A 20576-nucleotide genomic window follows, 5' to 3' on the forward strand; every position below is an offset into this window, starting at 1 on the left:
AAACCTATGGCTCGAGAGTCACATGTGTCTCTTTGACGAGGTAACCTTGTGAATGTAAATTCAAACAACCTTCACGAGTGACGATGACGAAAAGAAAAAAATTCTATACATTGTCCTTTCCTCATTCATGGACTTTTTTTATTTTTGAGTTATGCATGGACATAAATAAAGGTTTAGCTTAAACCTGTATTATTTATAGCAATATATTTATACAGTCAGAATTATGACCCCCCCATGTTATTTTCTTCAACACATTTCTAAACATAATAATTTTAATAACTCATTTCCAATAACTGATTTATTTTATCTTTGCCATGATGAGAGTAAATAATATTTGACTAGATATTTTTTAAGACGCTTAAAGTGACATTTAAAGGCTTAACTAGGTTAATTAGGTTAACTAGGCAGGTTAGGGTAATTAGGCAAGTTATTGTATAACAGTGGTTTGTTCTGAAGACTATCGAAAACAAATATAGCTTAAAGGGGATAATAATTTTGTCCCTAAAATGGTGATAAAAAAATTAAAAACTGCTTTTATTCTGGCTGAAATAAAACAAATAAGACTTTCTCAAGAAGAAAAAATATTATCAGACATACTGTGAAAATTTCCTTGGTCTATTAAACATACTTTGGGAAATATTTAAAAAAGAAAAAAAAAACAATTCAAGGGGGGCTAATAATTCTGACTTCAATTGCATTTTTATTAATTTCTTTTATTTTCAGCTTAATACATTTATTAATCAGGGGTCACCACAGCGGAATGAACCGCCAACTTATCCAGCATATGTTTTATGCAGCAGACGCCCTTTCAGCTATAACCCATCACTGGGAAACATCCATACACATTCATTTACACACACACACTACGGACAATTTAGTTTACTCAATTCACCTGTACCGCATGTCTTTGGACTGAGGGGAAAACCGGAGCACCTGGGGGAAACCCATGCCAACATGAGGAGAACATGCAAACTCCATATATATTAGTTCTAATGTCTTCAACATAGAATGTATTACACATGAACCATTCATGCTAGTAGTAGCAGAGTGATATGGCTGTATATTGTCACTAGTGGGGGGCACTAATGACTACAATATGGGACTACAAACACACACACTTGAAGTCCCCCTTTGAGTTATTATTATTATTTAAATATTTCCCAAATGATGTTTAATAGAGCAAGGACATTTTTACAGTATGTCTGAGTATTTATGTATTCAGTATGTCAGTATTCTCCTGGAGAATTTTTTAAACACCAATTTAAGGTCAATATTATTATCCCTTTTAAGCTGCAGTATATATTTTTTTTCGATAGTCTTCAGAACAAACCACTGTTATACAATAACTTGCCTAATTACCCTAACCTGCCTAGTTAACCTAATTAACCTAGTTAAGTCTTTAAATGTCTCTTTAAGCTGTATAGAAGTGTCTTGAAAATATTATTTACTGTCATCATGGCAAAGATAAAATAAATCAGTGATTAGAGATGAGTTATTAAAACTATTATGCTTAGAAATGTGTTGAAAAAATCTGCTCTCCGTTAAACAACAAATTAGGGAAAAAATAAACAGGGGCGCTAATAATTCTGACTTTAACTATATATATATATATATATATATATATATATATATATATATATATATATATATATATATATATATATATATATATATATAGTAGATGCATATTTATATCAATGACTCTTTAAAAAAATGATTCAGCTAAAAAAAAAAAAAGCAGAAATGGATCTTTGCTGAAGAAAGGTTCCCAACCCCTGTTCTAGACTGAACCACGATGATTCCGAACAGTTAATGGATGCATTTATGATGATATGATACATAAATGTGTATGTGTCGAGATTATTGACAAGACACATAACTAAGCAACATAATGGTCAGTTTATGAGGATGAGGTTTGTCCTAAAGCTTGCACACTTTTTTGTTACACACTTAAAAGTATGTACTTTTTCTTCACATAAAAACATACTCTTAGTATGTATAAGTAGGAGAGTAGGATGTGTCTGCTTTAAGTGCTTCAACTATTCCATCTGACAGCAAACACAGGGGGAGCCAGAGAGTTATCAGTGTCATCTACACATTACCTTTAATGAGAGTCTTTCCGGATTATCATGCATGATTCAGTGCAAATTATTTCACAGAATTATGGCGGAGGTGTTGGAGTTAATTGCTGATTGCGCAGGGAGATTAGGCTTTATTGAATGGAGGTGTTGGAGCATCGGGTTGGGTGATTTAGCCTGCAGACGCCTGAACGGATTAATGGATTTCATAAAGTCGATAATAACTCAAGCAAATAATGGGGATGCTAACGGTTCGAGGGGAAAAGCATTGGTTTAAAAAAATAACCTATGACCTAAAATGAATATTCTGAATATAATATGAATTACTTTATATATATATATATATATATATATATATATATATATATATATATATATATATATATATATATATATATATATAATTATTATTATTTATATTACTCTAAATATTATTTTGGTCTTATTTAAATATACTGTTTTAGCATTTATAATTGTTTTGACTACTTTTAACTTAGATTTTTTTCAGCTTTCATATTTTAATTATTACTGTCATTTGTTATTACTATATTACTATTAAATACGTAAATAAACATAAACAATAAAGATATAAAAAAAACATAAACATATTTTTTATTATAATTATATATATATTATTAAATATTATGTAAATTAAATTAATTTTAATGAAATGTTATACATTTTGATCTTTACATTTGCATTATTTATCAGGTGATTTTAAATTGAATATTTTTATTAACTATTATTTGAAATATCATTATTTATTTTATTCTAAAAGTTATTTTGACAATTGTTTCTATTTTCACTATATTAATATATTTTAGTTTTTGTTTAATATTTTGTTTATTACTATTTTGACTATTTATAAACATTTTTTATCAGGTTTCATAATAATTTCAATATTTGTATTATTTTTATTTTAGTTTGCACAATAAACACTCATATACCTTTTTCACTGACCATAAAGAACAATGTTTTAATGAAATGTTATGCAACTTTCACTAGTAAATATGAATTGGCTTCTGTTTTGTTTTTTTTATCCTCAATTTTAAAAATTAAAAATTATTGTCAGACATTTGAATATATCATAATTTATCTGATTCTAAACACTATTCGGACTATTTTTTCCAAACTATTTTAACTACTTTATTTATATTTTATGTTTTTGGTTTTCATGCTGATTTTGATTATTAATATTTTGATTATTTACTTATGAATGCATTTTAATCAGTTTTCATAATAATTGTAATTAGGCCTGTCACAATATCCACTTTTTGTTTTACAATATATTGCACCCAAAAATATTGTGATTATCGATATTGTCATTTTAAGACCATTTTATGCCACTCATTTTACGTAAAAATGACAATATAATATGACGATGCAAGTACACTCTTCCAAAGAACAAATCATTCATTCATTCATTCATTCATTTTCTTGTCGGCTTAGTCCCTTTATTAATCTGGGGTCGCCACAGAGGAATGAACCGCCAACTTATCCAGCAAGTTTTAACGCAGCGGATGCCCTTCCAGCCGCAACCCATCTCTGGGGAACATGCACACACACACTCATACCCTACGGACAATTTAGCCTACCCAATTCACCTGTACCACATGTCTTTGGACTGTGGGGGAAACCGGAGCACCCGGAGGAAACCCACGCAAAGGCAGGGAGAACATGCAAACTCCACACAGAAACGCCAACTGAGCCGAGGTTCGAACCAGCGACCTTCTTGCTGTGAGGCGACAGCACTACCTACTGCGCCACTGCCTTGCCCCAAAGAACAAATCATATTTTATTATTAGGAATATTTAATTTAATTATAGTCATGTGAACAATTTAACAATGAGGCTTTGGAATCAGAATGTGAAAACGCAGATCCTTAATTAATAATAATAAATGTTAACAAAAAAGTGCAAGGTGGCTGTGATATCTGCTACCAGATCTATTTTCAGCTGTCAGAATTTTTATTTTCACCCACATGAAACTATACTAAAGTAACTTAAAGTAAACAAGATGGTGTTTTTTTATCATGCTGACACTGACACTTGCAATATATTGCATCACCAAAAATGATTGAGCTCATGTCCACGTGTTGTGCAATACAAGTTGATATTTTGATTACTGTGACAGGCCTAATTGTAATATTTATATTTTATTTCGCACAATAAACACTAATAATCTTATTTGATGAAACATAAAGGATGATTTTTAAAAGGAAATGTATGCAGATTTCTCCTAAAACTTCCAAACCTTCATTTTTTTTCATGTTTGCTCCAAAGAAGCTCAATAAAAATAATCGATATCACTTGTTCACTATCTACCAATAAAGTTGTTTCCCAAAAAGCCTGAAATTTAGGTTTAAATCTTATCTGTACGGTTTGAAGAAAGTGAAGGAATCATGACAGAATATCAATTTTTGGGTCAAGTATTCCTTTAACAATTCTTCAGTGCAATGAACAGCTAACAACAGATGCTCAAGAAAACTTTCAACAAGAGTTTGATGTGCTTTCATAATTGTCACCATTTTTTTTTCCAGCCGAATTGCCGCAAGTAGAATAAATATTGCGTGCATATGCTAAATATAAAATCATCTACAAGTCAGCAATTGAAAGTGAAAGGCTCTTGAAGCAGTAAATCATGCAGAAGAACTCACTGGAGGTGCGGAGAATTTGAAGAGAGACGAACCCCTCAAGGCAAGAAACTTTGGTGTGTACATTCGGTCCTGAACTGAATCCTGCTCTTTCTCGTCAACCCAGCCCATATAGATGATCTGTAACACACAGACACACACACACACACACACACACATGCAAGGGGAAATAAATGAATTCAGTTCATGTTCATCTTATTGATCTAGACAGAATTTTGCAGGCAGAAAACGCATTAATTACATAATGTTTGCAATCTAATTAATTGCATATTAAAGTTAAGTGAGAAAATAGCCCCAAAAGAAATGATGAGGAAAGTCATTACTGTGTACAATGGGGAAAGTTTCAAGTGGAGATTTACTGAAAGTGGCTCTAGAAAGAAATATTTAAGTTCAACATAAAATGTATTATGCGTAAATCATTCATGCTTTCATTCATGTTTATTCATTTATTTTTTATTTGTTCATGCTTTCATTCATTTGTTCATTTATTCATTCATTTACTCATGGATGTATTTATTCGTTCGTTCGTTCATTCATTCATGGTTTCATCCATTTGTTTGTTCATTTATTCATTCATTCATGGATGCTTTTTTCATGCATTCATTCATTCGTTTGTTCATTTATTTATTAGTTCATGGATGCTATTATTCATGCATTCATTTATTTTGTTAATTTATTCATAGACGCTTTTAATCTGTCATGCTTTTAATCATTCATTCATGGACGCTTTTATTCATGCATTCATACATTTGTTCATTTATTTATTAGTACATGGATGCTATTATTCATGCATTTATTTGTACATTTGTTCATAGATGATTTTATTCAGTCATGCTTTCAATCATTTGTTTATTCATTCATTTTTTATTTGTTCATGCTTTCATTCATTTGTTCATTGATTCATGCTTTCATTCATTCATGGATGCTTTTTTTCATGCATTTATTCATTCGTTTGTTCATTTATTTATTAGTTCATGGATGCTATTATTCATGCATTCATTTATTAATTTGTTTTTTTATTCATAGATGCTTTTATTCATTCATGCTTTCATTCATTTATTTGTTTTTTATTCATTAGTTTGTTTTATTCATTCATTCATGCATACTTTTATTCATTTATTTATGCTTTAATTCGTTCATTCATTAATTTATGCTTTTATTCATGCATTCATTTGTTTTTCATTTATTCATTCCGTCATGCTTCCATTAATTCATTCATGGATGCTTTTATTCATTCATTCATGGATGCTATTATTCATGCATTCATTTGTTCATTTATTCATAGATGCTTTTATTTAGTCATGCTTGCAATCATTCATTGATGGATGCTTTTATTCATTTATGCTTTCATTCATTCATTGATACTTTTATTCATTCATGCCTTCATTTATTCATGGATGCTTTTATTCATTCATTCATTTGTTCATTTATTCATAGATGCTTTTATTTAGTCATGCTTGCAATCATTCATTGATGGATGCTTTTATTCATTTATGCTTTCATTCATTCATTGATACTTTTATTCAATTATGCCTTCATTTATTCATGGATGCTTTTATTCATTCATTCATTCATTCATTCGTTTGTTCATTTATTTATTAGTTCATGGATGCTGTTATTCATGCATGCATTCATTCATTTGTTCATTTATTCATAGATGCTTTTATTCAGTCATGCTTTCAATCATTCATTTATGCACTTGTTCAAACTACTTATTTAAAATGAGCAACAACACAATTCTTGAGATTTCATAGAGACAACTTACATTTTTCATGTCCAATCCACATAAATTTGTTAAATGTGTTAAGTTAACTTAATCGATTTGTGTTGGGACAACATGAATGAATTGTGTGAAACATTGCATTTTATACAGTGTACATTCATTTATGCTTTCATTCAAGGATGTCTTTATCCATTCATTCATTCATTCATTCATTTATTCATTCGTTTTTCATTCATTCATTCAGTCATGCTTTCATTCACATATGCTTTTATTCATTCATTCATGCTATTATGTATTCATTCATTCATTCATTCATTCATTCATTCATTCATTAGTTCCTTCATTCATTCATAAGTCACATGTACATTGAGATTTGATTTATTTATTGACCATTTATTGGAGCTCCAAAAAGTTTAGTTACCAAATTTTAAACATTCTTTTATGTTTTTTTTTTATATATTTATGTATATTTTATTATTTTTTAAAAGAAAATATCAAATGATTTTGTTTATATTTATTTCTTCAGTTGATCGATGTTGGGAGGAAACCGGCCCCCAGCCGGGCAAGGACCAGAGCTGGCAGTGTTCTTGCTGTGGGGCAACAGTGCTAATCACTGGGCCGCCGTGCCGCCCGATCTATGGAAAGGAGGAGAGGTGGGGAGGAAATATTTGTGACATAATTGTCACAAAGTTTTTGAAAACAGAACAATATTTTGATTTAAGAGATGTAGACTTGAAACAAGACAAAAACTCTAAGTAGGAAAACAATGTTGAGGTGTGCCAATAACCATTATTAGTTGTTGTTTTTTTTCCCCTGTTCACCTGCTGTGTCGAGTCTAATTAGACTCCATTTCAACGCCTGATCATGTGAAATGTCACAACACAAAGCCTCAGATCGGTCACTGTGACCACGTTTCTGTCAGTCTGTATGATGTCAGATCCATTCAAGGAAACGGGATCAGGCAATTCAGAGAATCTACAAGCCCTGTGAACTTGACTCTGGTTTTCTGCAGCTTCGCGGGTCACGCAGCACACGAGCACTGACTCCTGTCAGAAAACATCATTATGAGGCTTCATTCAACTGCACTGAGCAACTCGCTCACTCCGTCAGGCCTTTATCCGCAGCTCTGCAGGCTTTCAATCACACTTTCAAGCTCCAGTTTGCACCCTTTTAAACAATTCAGACGCAGTTTCCTTACCTGCTGGTTTACTGGGAAATTTCTGTTGATCTTCTTCACCTACAATAGAATCATAAAAATGAACAAATTAGATTGTTGAAAGTATGGATTCGGAAAAAGTATGGCTTTGGAGTAGACGTCACTCGCTGCTGCGAATGCATTAGTGCTGGCAGAAAAACACTGGTAACAAGAGAAGGAAAAAATCCATAGAAGAGGAGGAAAAATTACATACTTTTGTGCCTTTGATATCAAAATCAAAATAAAATATTGTGTTATAGAATACTGTCATCAAAGATGCCATTTATAACTAAATGCAGAAATTTAAACGGACATACTATGCAAAAACAGCTATTAGTACTATTTTTATCTTATTAATATTCATTCATTCATTTTCTTTTCAGCTTAGTCCCTTAATTAATCTGGGGCCGCCACAGCGGAATGAACTGCCAACTTATCCAGCACGTTTTTACGCAGCGGATGCCCTTCCAGCTGCCACCCATCACTGGGAAACATTCACATACACTCATTCACACACACACACACACACTCATACACTATGGACAATTTAGCCTACCCAATTCACTTGTACTGGATGTCTTTGGACTGTGGGGGAAACCGGTGCACCCGGAGGAAACCCATGAGAACGCAGGGCAAACTCCACACAGAAACGCCATCTGAGCCAGCCGAGGCTCGAACCAGCACCTTCTTGCTGTGAGGCGACAGCACTACCTACTGCGCCACTGCGTCTTATTAATAAATACTATTATAAAATTTTGTATTATTTTTTACAGTTTTTAAAATATATCACTTCTTCGATTTAATTTGTTTTTATGTTTTCAGCTTTTGTAATAATATTATTTCAGCTTTATTTTAATTACCAAAAACAACTGTTTACATGCTTATATACAGTTGAAGTCAGAATTATTAGCTCTCCTGAATTATTAGCCGCTCTATTTATTTTTTTCCCCAATTTCTGTTTAACTGTGAGAAGATTTTTTTTCAACACATTTCTAAACATAATAGTTTTAATAACTCATCTCTAATAACTGGTATATTTTATCTGTGCTATGATGACAGTAAATAATATTTGACTAGATATTTTTAAGACACTTCTATACAGTTTAAAGTGACATTTAAAGGCTTAACTAGGGTAATTAGGTTAACTAGGCAGGTTGGGGTAATTATGCAAGTTATTGTATAACGATGGTCTGTTCTGTAGACTGTTGAAAAAGAATTAGCTTAAAGAGGCTAATAATATTGACCTTAAAATGAGTTTTAAAAAATTTATAACTGCTTTTATTTTAGCCGAAATAAAACAAATAAGACTTTCTGCTGAAGAAAAAATATTATCAGACATACTGTGAAAATTTCCTTCCTCTGTTAAACATCATTTGAAAATTTTTTTAAAAGAAAAAAAATCAAAGGGGGCTACTATTAGGCTCTATTTGTTTTCGATAGTCAACAGAACAAACCATCGTTATACAATAACTTGCCTAATTATCCTAACCTGCCTAGTTAACCTAATTAACCTGGTTAAGCCTTTAAATGTCACTTTAAGCTGTATAGACGTGTCTTGAAAAACATCTAGTAAAATATTATTTACTGTCATCATGGCAAAGATAAAATAAATCCGTTATTAGAGATGAGTTATTAAAACTATTATGTTTAGAAATGTGTTGAGAAAAATTTTCTCTCCATTAAAAAAATGGGGAAAAATAAACAGGGGGGCTAATAATTCTGACTTCTCTTGTATATACATCTTTATTTGAACTATGTAACTTGATTTAAATCAAAAATAGTACGTTTTCTAAATTTCAGAGGGGAAAAATGCCAGATTTGTGTTAAATATACTCTGAGCTGAGGAAAAAAGACAGAATGATGAGTTGTTTTTCCTTTTTTGACATCAACAATGTAAAAGCATGGATCCATCATGCCTTGTAACAACAGTTCAGGATGCTGTAATGGTGTGGAGGATATTTTCTTGGCACACTTTGGGCCCATTAGTGCCAATTGAGCATCGTGTCAACACCACAGCCTACCTGAGTATTGTTGATGACCATGTCCATCCCTTTATGACCACAGTGTGCTCATCATCTAATGGATGCTTCCAGCAGGATAACGCACCATTGTCATAAAGCGTAAATCATCTCAGACTGGTTTCTTGAACATGACAATGAGTTCAATGTACTCAAATGGCCTCCACAGTCACCAGCTCTCAATCCAATAGAGCACCTTTGGGATGTGGTGGAACGCGAGATACACATCATGGATGTGCAGCTGACAAATCTGCAGCAACTGCGTGATGCTATCATGTCAATATGGAGCAAAATCTCTGAGGAATATTTCAAGCATCTTGTTGAATCTACGCCACAAAGGATTAAGGCAGTTCTGAAGGCAAAAGGGGTCGATCCCGGTACTAGTAAGGTGTACCTAATAATGTGGCCGGTGAGTGTATATACATATTTAAGATACATGAATAATTTAACACAGTAGTAGAGTCAACTATAAGCAGCATCATACAGTAAATCTACATATGTTTGTGGCAATACTGCCTGTTTTTTTATCAGCTGCTGAATTTTAGATTTACAATTTAAATATGCTTGTTTACTATAAAAAGTAACTTCTAGGCTAACACTGCAATTGATTTTATATACGTACCATAAGTGCACAAAACACTTACTACAAATATAAATGGACGAAACCCACAAAGCTGTACGACCAGACGAGATTTTATAAATCCCTTTAAAAGGACAATCATATGTCATTCCCCTTGAACATCCTCAGAATTTTGACTGCAAGCAGCACGGAGGCTTTCCGGACATTTCAATCATAAATCGTAACGAAAGGCCAGCGAAGTATGGCAATCTGTTGCACAGATATAAAAGGAAGCGCTCCGGTGATCAGCGGCTGACCTTTAGCGTGTCTCAACCCAATTATTCAAGTAGCAGATAAAAGGAGCCCATACATCTTGTGTGTTTCAGACAGAGGTAGCAGTGTTCATATCCAGCGCCCAGGAGAGAGTGGTTCCTGCTGTGAGCTTTTTATTCAAGATTAACATTCACACCAGCTTCATTACCCACGTAACCCGGCCGCTCACAAATGACTCTAACGGCTCCATTTGAATAGGGAATGAACTGCCATTTCCCTCATAGGAAATGGACTGGAAGTAGAGGCGTGCGATATTGACACCAAAAAAAAATTCTAATAATGATAATTAAAGGAACTGATCATCCAAAAACGATGTCATTATTTACTCAAACTTTACTTGTTTCAAACCAGTTTGAGGGTTTTCTTTACGGTCAAAGTGATAGTTCACCCAAAAAATAAACCTTTGGAAGATATTTTGATGAATGTTTAAAACCATTGACTTTCATAGTATTTTTTCCTACTATGGAACACCAATAGTTAAAGGTTTCCAATATTCGTCAAATTACCTTATTTCGTGATTGACAGAATGCGAAAACAAAACTCAATATAGAATGGAACATGGAAAGTGTGAGTACTGTAAATGACGACAGAATGTTCATTTTTTAATGTTAAATTATCACTGTAAAATCCTTTTTTATGTTATTATTATAATATTATTATTATAAATAATAATATTAATATAATAATACTATAATATAATATAACATAAGAATAATATAAGAATAATATAATTTAATATAATTTACAAATATTATAATATAACTTAATTTATTATAATTTTATATAATATAATATAATATAATTTAATATAATATAATATAACATAATATATTATAATTTTATATAATGTAATATAACATATTATAGTTTTATATAATATAATGTAATATGATATAATTTAATATAATATAATAAAAGATAATATACTATAATAAAAGATAATATAATATAATATAATATTAATAATATATAATACAATACAATATAATAATAATATAATGTATAATGTAATTTAAATATAATATAATATAATATAATAAATATTGTAATATGATACAATATATTAAAATATAATATAATATAATTTAATATAATATAATAACAAAACATAATATAAAATAATATAATAATATAATAAAACATAATATAAAATTATATGAAATAATATAATATAATATAATATTATAAAATAATAATATAATATAATTTATTATAATATAATATAATATGATATAAAATAATATGATATAATAACAAAACATAATATAAATTATAATATAATATAATAATATAATAAAACATAATATAAAATAATATAAAATAATACAATATAATATAATATAATATTATAATATAATAATATAATATAATTTATTATAATATAATATTATATTATAATATAATAATATAATATAATTTATTATAATATAATATAATATAATATAATATAATATAATATAATATAATATAATATAATATAATATAATATAATAACAAAACATAATATAAAATAATATAATATAATAATATAATAAAACATAATATGAAATAATATGAAATAATATAATATAATATAATATAACATAATATAACATAATATAATATAATATAATATAATATAATATAATATAATATAATATAATATAATATAATATAATATAATATAATATAATCACCTTTGACATATCTTATAAATCACAAAAATCAACAACTTTCTCTTAAAGCTTGAAACACTGCATCTTTCTAAATGTATTCTAATAAGCTTTTTATCACACAGTCAAAGCTTTTGGCACTCAAGACATGTTTTTGTTTTGTTTTATATGGCGTGAGTGACATACCTGATAACATCAGCTCACACATCGCTGAAAAAACAATTATGATATTATCACACCCCTGAAAGCTTATTCAGATGATCCCTCCACAGGATAAATCCCAAGCAAACGCTGTGCTGTTGTAATGCGCAAACTTCCCTCCTTTGAGAGGATTTTTCGGGAAATGCTAAACACTCAGAATAAATGAACGTAAGATGGAAATGGAGGATTTTGGCATGGGGAGACTCAAAAGCGAGTGATCTGGGCCACGAGGCACACTCAGTAATTAAGAGTGAAATCCTTCATTGTGTGGGAAATGCCATTTTAATGCCTTAATCTACTGCAATGAGGGGATTACAACACATGACCTGCCTGGCGAAAATGGAAATTTATGACAAAAAAAAAATTCACCATCTTCCCGAATTGCCTCCATCGCCGAGCATAAACGTTGTCTGTTCGGTTAATTCACGCACAAATTGGTTCAGTACACTCCACTTCCTGCTCTCCTGAGACACTGGAGCATTATAAATCTGCAGCCAGTTGCACAGAGATCATCCAGTCCAAACAAACCATAATGCCTTGTGTTCAAGGTGCCATTTATCAAAACCCTTTTAGCGAAACAATGGTGGAAAGAGGAAAGGAAATGAGGAGGAACAGAATCTAGAAGAGTCGCAGCCCTGATTCAAACTCACAAGCGTTACTGTAAGACAGGGCTATTCAATTAGTTTGTCATGGGGGGCCAGTTCATGAAAAGCATCCCAAATGATGGGCTGGAGAGATATAACTTGCAATATAAGTGATGACACAACAGCAATATAAGAGCCCGTATGCTGTTTTTTGCGTCTTAAGACACCCACGTTGGAATTTTCAACATTAAAATGTTAATATGTTGTATTTTGAAACTACATAACATCATTGCATTGTGGCTTTTTTTACAAGCATATTCAAATGTTGTATTTCGAAGCACAACAAAATCAGTGTATTGTTTAAAGGTGCAGCAGGTGATCTGCCAAAATGCTAACCGCTTAGCATATTGGCTGTTTCTCAATATGCGTTCTTCAGCGGTCTTGCGTCCTCGTGTTCTCGTGAAACGTCATCATCAGCTGCCTAAGTTCAGTTCCAATACTCAAGACCGCAAGTACGGAGGACGCGTGAAACTTCCCGGATGTGCTCTTGACATCGAGGACGCACCGATGCAGACTTGAGCACCGAACTCGCTCTGGAAGTCCCAGAAGTCAATGTGACTGGAGGTGGGAAGCGCTGCATTTTATTTAGATTTATTAATAAAGTTCATAGATATGAATTATTTACCTCAGGAGTTTCCCTAAATGAAACGGTAAAAGTAAACATTACCATGGACATCTTAATAAAGGAAAAAACACATTAAGGGTGTTTGTTTGCTGAAATTCGTATTAAAATCTATTTATTTATATTGTGAAACATATATTCATAATATTTTTATGCAAAGTATATATTTTGAAAAGGGGAAAAACAATGAATCGTTATATGAAGGCTGCAATGTTTAAATAATTTATCATTTAAAACACGTGAAGGTCATGTGACCATCAGGAAGAACGCAGCATCTCATTTATCAAAGGACGCGTTCTCTGCCCTCGCGCTCTCCTGAGTTCGTTTTTCCGAGGACACCAGGCAAGACCGGTCTCCACAAGAAACACAAGTCTGTTCTCTGCGTTCTTGGAATTGAGAAACAGCCATTATCTTTGGACGGCGGGGAGGGACTGTAATTCAAAGCCACAACCCCTGAAGTCACAACAGCAGACAGACAACCCAAAGTTCATGTCATTCGCCAGTTAGTTAGTGCCAGCGCCGTGCAGGAATTACATTTATTACCTTGCCACACTTACATGCTATTTCAGAGTGAATATTCAGAGTAACGTTAGCGGTAAACAGTACAGGAAGGCTGTCATTGTTCAAAAATGACCCAATGTGAATATAAAAGCAACTTCAGCTCAATAAAGCAGGTTAGGCTGAATAGCGCTATTTACTGATGTTTTGTTGTTAAACTAAATATAAATCTACATTATAGATGCTGTCAAAGAACCTTATGAAACTGAAAATAATCAAATCAATCTTCCACCGAGAGATTTCAGTGGCTGAACAACACGTCTGTGCATAGAAGTCATTCATAACAACACAGTCTAACATAAGCTTAGCCTGACTAAGTTTATAAAACAACATTACCTGTCAGTAATACTTCAGCCATGGTGTCGTCCTTCCTCCAGCGTGCTAAAGTAACTCCAATATTGATTCAGGTTTTTAAAAGTTTAAATTCATTGTAGTGGTAGTCGTTGTAGTAGTATCAGTATTAGTAGACACTTAAGTAGTAGTAGTCGTGGTTGTAGCTGTAGTAGAAGCAGTAGTAGTTGTAATATAAGTAACTTTCTGTAGTAGTAGTTGGTGTAGCACTTGTGATTTATTATTATTGTTGTCAGTTATTACTGTTGTCCTTTCTCTCTTTTTACTCTCATATTTACTATCATACATTAATAAGCATTGTTGTTACTCCCTACCTCTGACTGGTTTCTTTCTATATGTTTTATCTATATCTGTGACACTTGCTTCATTTATTGACTGTTATTGTTCCTAATGTATGTACTCTGACCTGTCCACCAAGTTACCTTTACATGCATACACACACTCACACGCACACACTCACGCACATACCAGTACCTGACTATATTGTTGATGTTTTTGTTTTGTTTTTGTTTTGTTGCTTTGTATTTGTTATCTGTTGATGTTTTCTTGCATTTGTATGATTTTTGCATATTCTAATAAAAAAAAAAAATAAAAAAAAAAGTTTAAATTCAGCATTTGATTTCTCCCGGTCTGTCTTGTGACCGCGCGGCCGCTTGGCAAATTATACTCGCGCCTGGCTTTACAGTAATCGGCCCGAGCTCGTCTGTCCTTCGCCGCCTCCGACTTAGCATCAGCAAGAGACCCGCAGCTCGCTCGCGTTTGCGTTTGTGATGCAGACGGGCACGCGCTAATGGCGGATCTGCGTGAACAGATGCACAGAAGTCCAAATCTACATATGCTGACAGACAGTCTGACCTGCTCAACGGAATTATGGGAGATGTCGGTCCGACTCTATTTAATTGGATGAACATTTTTTAGTTTTATGCTTTACCCAGAATATAAAAATACATATAAACACATTTAGATCATTTACTGTCATCATTACTATTGGACTGTGAAGAGACTTTCAACCAGCACAACAAAAAATGTTTCTGAAGACAATCACCTACTGCACCTTTAAGTAGGCTTCTTCAAAGAGCATAGAATCCCCAAGAGGCGACACTCTAGTGCGATTTGGGAAACAGCCACTAGACGCCGCTAGTGTCACCCGGCAGCCATTTTGGAATATGACAGACAACACAATCTCAATGAACACTTGATGATTGCTGTAAACTACAGGCTGCATTATTTAAGGGCATTTGTTACGACATTGATGGAATCTTTTGTTGTCAAGCTTGTGCTTCCTTTTTAATATTAAGATACTTTCTTTGAAATCTGTAATACCACTATTGTCCCTCATCGACGGTAAAATAACCAGCCTTTAAATATTTAAAGGACATAATCACCGAGGAGAAATAAGATGCTCAAGACAAAATCTTTAAAATAATGACATTAAAAATGCAGCAAATATATGACAGACGTTTATAACAGCATGGATCATTAATTAAATGCTTATTTTCTACCGAGAGAAGCATCATCCACCTGCAGTTGTTTAAGTTGTTTTATTTATATTTCTTTGAAAATGTATCTTTTTGCAACGAATTTTGTTTTGTTAACTTAATTTTTATGTGTATTTTGTTGGTCAGTTATCTACAGCATAAATAATAAGAACGAATAACATCTGGGGCGAAGTGCTTTAAAACACATAGGGCCCTATCATACACCCGGCGCAGTGTGGCGCAAGACGCAGCGCAATAGTCTTTTGGTAGTTTCAGGTTGGCGCAAAAGTCGTTTTGAGGCGTTGCGCTATGCTGTTTAAATAGCAAATGCATTAGCGCTCATTTGTGCATCCATAGGCATTCTGGTCTAAAAAGGGAGGCGTTCTGAGGCGGACCGCTGGCGCGTCGCTATTTTGAGAATCTATAACAGATTTTTCATTAGGCCAAAACTAACCCGGTCTAAACTCCGGCGCAGAGTTGCGCCTCGCTTACACACTGCTTAATACACACAAGAGAGCAATAGGCAAATATCTTTACATATGACAAAATTTAAATATCAAGGATATATATAGGATATAATAAGAATAGATATAGGATATAAATATAAAGGATTAAAATATTACAAAACATATTATTTTCTAGCCTACATAAATATGAAAAATCACTGCTTTAATGTCTTCTTCATCTTGGGAGGCTTTTTCAGTTCATTTATAACAATTTGCTTTTGTATAATGTTATTATTATTAGCAGTATTATTTATTATATCCATATTTATATTTGTTTTATTAAAAACAAGCTTAGATTTGTCCACCTGTCAGGTTTTAGACCACATGGGGCACAGCATGTGTTTTAGGATATAACTCAGGTTTTTGAGCACATTTCGTTATTATTGTTCGTTTATTTGTTTGCTGGAAATTAGAACTGAATATAGAAATAGTTTTGAAACGAATATTTGCGCTTAACAAACAAAATTAATTATTTATAGACTAATTGATGTCTGTGCGTAAAGGTTTCCATTATCCATATTCTATTAATGAGAGATAATGGAATGTTCCATTATCTCTCATTATCACGCAGTAGATGCTCTGTTTAACAGTTTTCTGTTAAAAAACTGTTAACTGTTTGCTAGTGAAATGCTCATTTTTTCCACTTAGACTTACTTTGCGTCCTGTAAATAGCGAATGCGCTCTTGGCGTGATGCAGCTGACTTTTAAAGGGAATGGGAGATGAGACTCTAATTGGTTTATTCTCAAAACAGACCTTTAACTCATTAAGAAAATAAACTCAACCCTTTTAGACCATGCGCCATGACGCAAAGCAGGTTTTCCCGTCTTTAAATTAGCAAAAACGTGTTCTGACACGCCATGACAGCGTTTGCGCCCTGCGCTTTGCGCTCTGCGCATGGACTGTCAAAATAGAGCCCATACACTTTAGTATATGCTTTAGCGCCAAAACAATCCATTAAACTATTTGTACGGTTTCAGTTTAATTCGTTTAATCAAGCGGTATGTGCAGCATGAGCTGGACAGTCTTTACAAACTATTCGCAGCACTGATAGCATTCTTAGGTTACCTCGGAAGAATAAACTCTGTTTGAAGGATGAGAGAACTCAGAAACTCGTGTGAATAAAGAGGCTCCCCGCATGTCTCGTCGTGATGCGCAATTTATAAAATGAGAGTCTGCATAGGCTTATTCGTGCCAGTCTGTGAGGTAAAATTAAAACACCCGCGGATATAACAGAGATTTGCGCATAACAGGTTTTTATGCGTCCCGCAATATGCAATGTCAAGAGAGTGACTCCATAAATAAACAACACACTTCTTTATGTAATGCGTGAACGCGTCTCATAAGCATAACTAAACTTTTAATTGTCGATGCTTAATCAGTCGTCGATAAGGTCTATCGATTAAAGAGTTATCAACAATCAATAGATCATCAAGTAATCGTTAGCATCCCTAAATAAAATATATTAAAGGATATTTTACCCTAAATTCACCATACTCACCATAAAAAGGAGAGCTCATCCAAAACTGAAAATTCTGTGACCATTAATTCACCTTGTTCCAAACTTGTTTTAACTTTTTTTCTGATGTTGAACAATAATATACAATAACTTATTTGGTAATGTCATTGAACAGTTAATGCTAAATTAAGATTGTTCTGTTGTTTATTATTATTATTTTTGTATATATTGTCAGACAGCTAAAGCATTTCACAAAATGTATTAAATCAGCTGCACAAAGCGATTGGCATGCTGAAAACCCTTTAAAATTGATATATATATAAATTTTATATAAAGATCAAAAATAAGTAATTAAAAATTAAATAAAAAATTAAAAGATATAAAAATTATCCATACCGACAGATATGAAAAAAAAAAATGGTTATAATTGTTTTTACCATATCGCCCAGCCCTAGTGGGTTAGGTGTACCTAATAAAGTGCCAAATCCTTAAACATTATACAGGGTGGGCAATTTATATGGATACAACCTAATGAATTAAGAATGGTTGGTGATATTAACGTCCTGTTTGTGGCACATTAGTATTTGTGAGGGGGCAAACTTTTGAGGATGGAATGAATAAAGTTTTGTTAAAACCAAGCACACCATTGTTTTTCTTGTGAAATTCCCAATCAGTTTGATGTGTCAAATGACCCTCTTCCTATTGAAAAAACAAAAGTTGGATCCAAGATGGCCGACTTCAAAATGGCCACCAGGGTCACCACCCATCTTGAAAAGTTTGCCCCCTCAGCAATACTAATGTGCCACAAACAGGACATTAATATCACCAACCATTCATATTTTATTAAGGTGCATCCATATAAATGGCCCACCCTGTATTTACTTCCAGGTTGAAATCTTTTCATATTTTCTGGTTGCTCGCAATACATCACATAGCAATCACAGCATTTGTTTAAGAAATCATTAGTTACATGATGCTGTGTTTTACTCACGTTGTGCTTGGTGAGGGCGGAGATGTTAGCAGATATTGCTTGCAGCCAATCGGTGCATTCTTCAGTACCGGGGCACTGAATTACCCCGCTGCACACTCCGTCCACCGCGATGACTTGAAAGGCGTTTTGCCTGATGAAATGAAAAACATGCACACTCAGGAGACATCCTGCAAAAATAGCTAACTAATATCTAATTCTCATTTTTCAATCCACTTGATTCAAAGCAATTGAAGAAAGCAGATTGGGTTTAATTCAATCCAATTTAAGAGTTTTCAATTACGTTCCACTTGATGTGCAAAAAGGGTCTCATTTCAAATAGCTTAACCTCATCAAAGTTTGCGTTTGGTATTAAAGGTCTAATGCGGTTCATTTGGGAGCGGCTGTGAATTAATATAACCCTTAAAACACTAATCATGCGAAATCCTGTGTGACTGGAATACAAACAGAATTAGCAGATGAAAGCGGAGGAGAAACACAAACCCCGGCAGGCCCTGTGCCTCTATCTATAATCAAAGACGGAGACAAAGCGTAAGCAAACATAACTCATATGCTCAGCTCACCTGCAAATGTCAGTACCTGGGACGTACTGGGACAGGCGAGCATGTAAGAGCGGGATAAGGCGCAGATCCACCCATCGCTTCTCCCAGCGCAGGCCTGGAGACATCGGCCAGGACGAGCAAGACAACGTGTCCTGATCCAAACACAAACACAGTGATTATCTCAATATGACCATACACTATTAATTCATTCATTTTGCTTCAGCTTAGTCCCTTATTTATCAGAGGTTGCCACAGCGGAATGAACCGCCAACTATTTTGACATATGTTTTATGCAGCAGATTATTTATATAATAAATAAATGTTACTAATGCAACAACAAAATATTACTGTTAAATTGTTCAAATGTATCCAATAAAAAATAAAATAACAATAAGAGTAATATGGCCACAGCCATATCCCCCTGCAGCCCAAGAATGGTTACTAAGCTAAGCAAGGCTGAGCCTGGTCAGTACATGGATGGGAGACCACATGGGAAAACAAGGTTACTATTGGAAGTGGTGTTAGTGAAACCAGTACGGGGCATTTAATGTGCAGTCTGTGTGAGTCCTTATGCCCCAGTAAAGTAAAAGGGACACTATACTGTCAGTGACCAGACAGTGTCCTGGCCAAATTCCCTCCATCGGCCCTTACTCATCACAGCTTCTTAATCATCCCCATCCACTGAATCGACTCTATCACTGGCTCTCTTGTCCATCTATAGCATGTGTGTGGTGAGCACACTGGTGCTATTGTTCTGTGGCTGCCGTCGCATCATCCAAGTGGATGCTGCACATTGGTGGTGGTGTGTAGAGAGACCCCCCCCCCTCATGATTGTGAAGCGCTGGGTGTACAATAAATGTTTTATATAAATACACAATACTTAGTTACTATAATAATATTAATTGTTATTATTACAGTAAACTGTTACTGTACTAATATTGTACAGTAAAAATAATAACAAATAATAAACAATAAATAATAAAAAAGAAATATTAAATATGCTTGTTATAATTGTTAC

At 33.2% G+C, this 20576-nt stretch overlaps 1 protein-coding gene across 1 annotated transcript in view; it reads right to left on the bottom strand.

Moving 5' to 3' along the window:
• sntg1 (syntrophin, gamma 1) overlaps nucleotides 1-20576 on the bottom strand; it is a 140272-nt gene that overhangs the window by 18626 nt on the left and 101070 nt on the right. Inside the window, exons 11-14 of the mRNA XM_087310142.1 lie at nucleotides 19580-19710; nucleotides 19020-19149; nucleotides 7653-7691; nucleotides 4735-4851 (exon numbers count right to left, since the gene is read on the bottom strand). Of these exons, the coding sequence (XP_087166268.1) occupies nucleotides 4735-4851; nucleotides 7653-7691; nucleotides 19020-19149; nucleotides 19580-19710 (417 nt within the window). The remainder of the gene's footprint in view (nucleotides 1-4734; nucleotides 4852-7652; nucleotides 7692-19019; nucleotides 19150-19579; nucleotides 19711-20576) is intronic.

The sequence above is a fragment of the Danio rerio genome, chromosome 24, assembly GCF_052040795.2.
Source record: "Danio rerio strain M-AB ecotype USA chromosome 24, GRCz13ab, whole genome shotgun sequence".
NCBI classification, from domain to species: domain Eukaryota; kingdom Metazoa; phylum Chordata; class Actinopteri; order Cypriniformes; family Danionidae; genus Danio; species Danio rerio.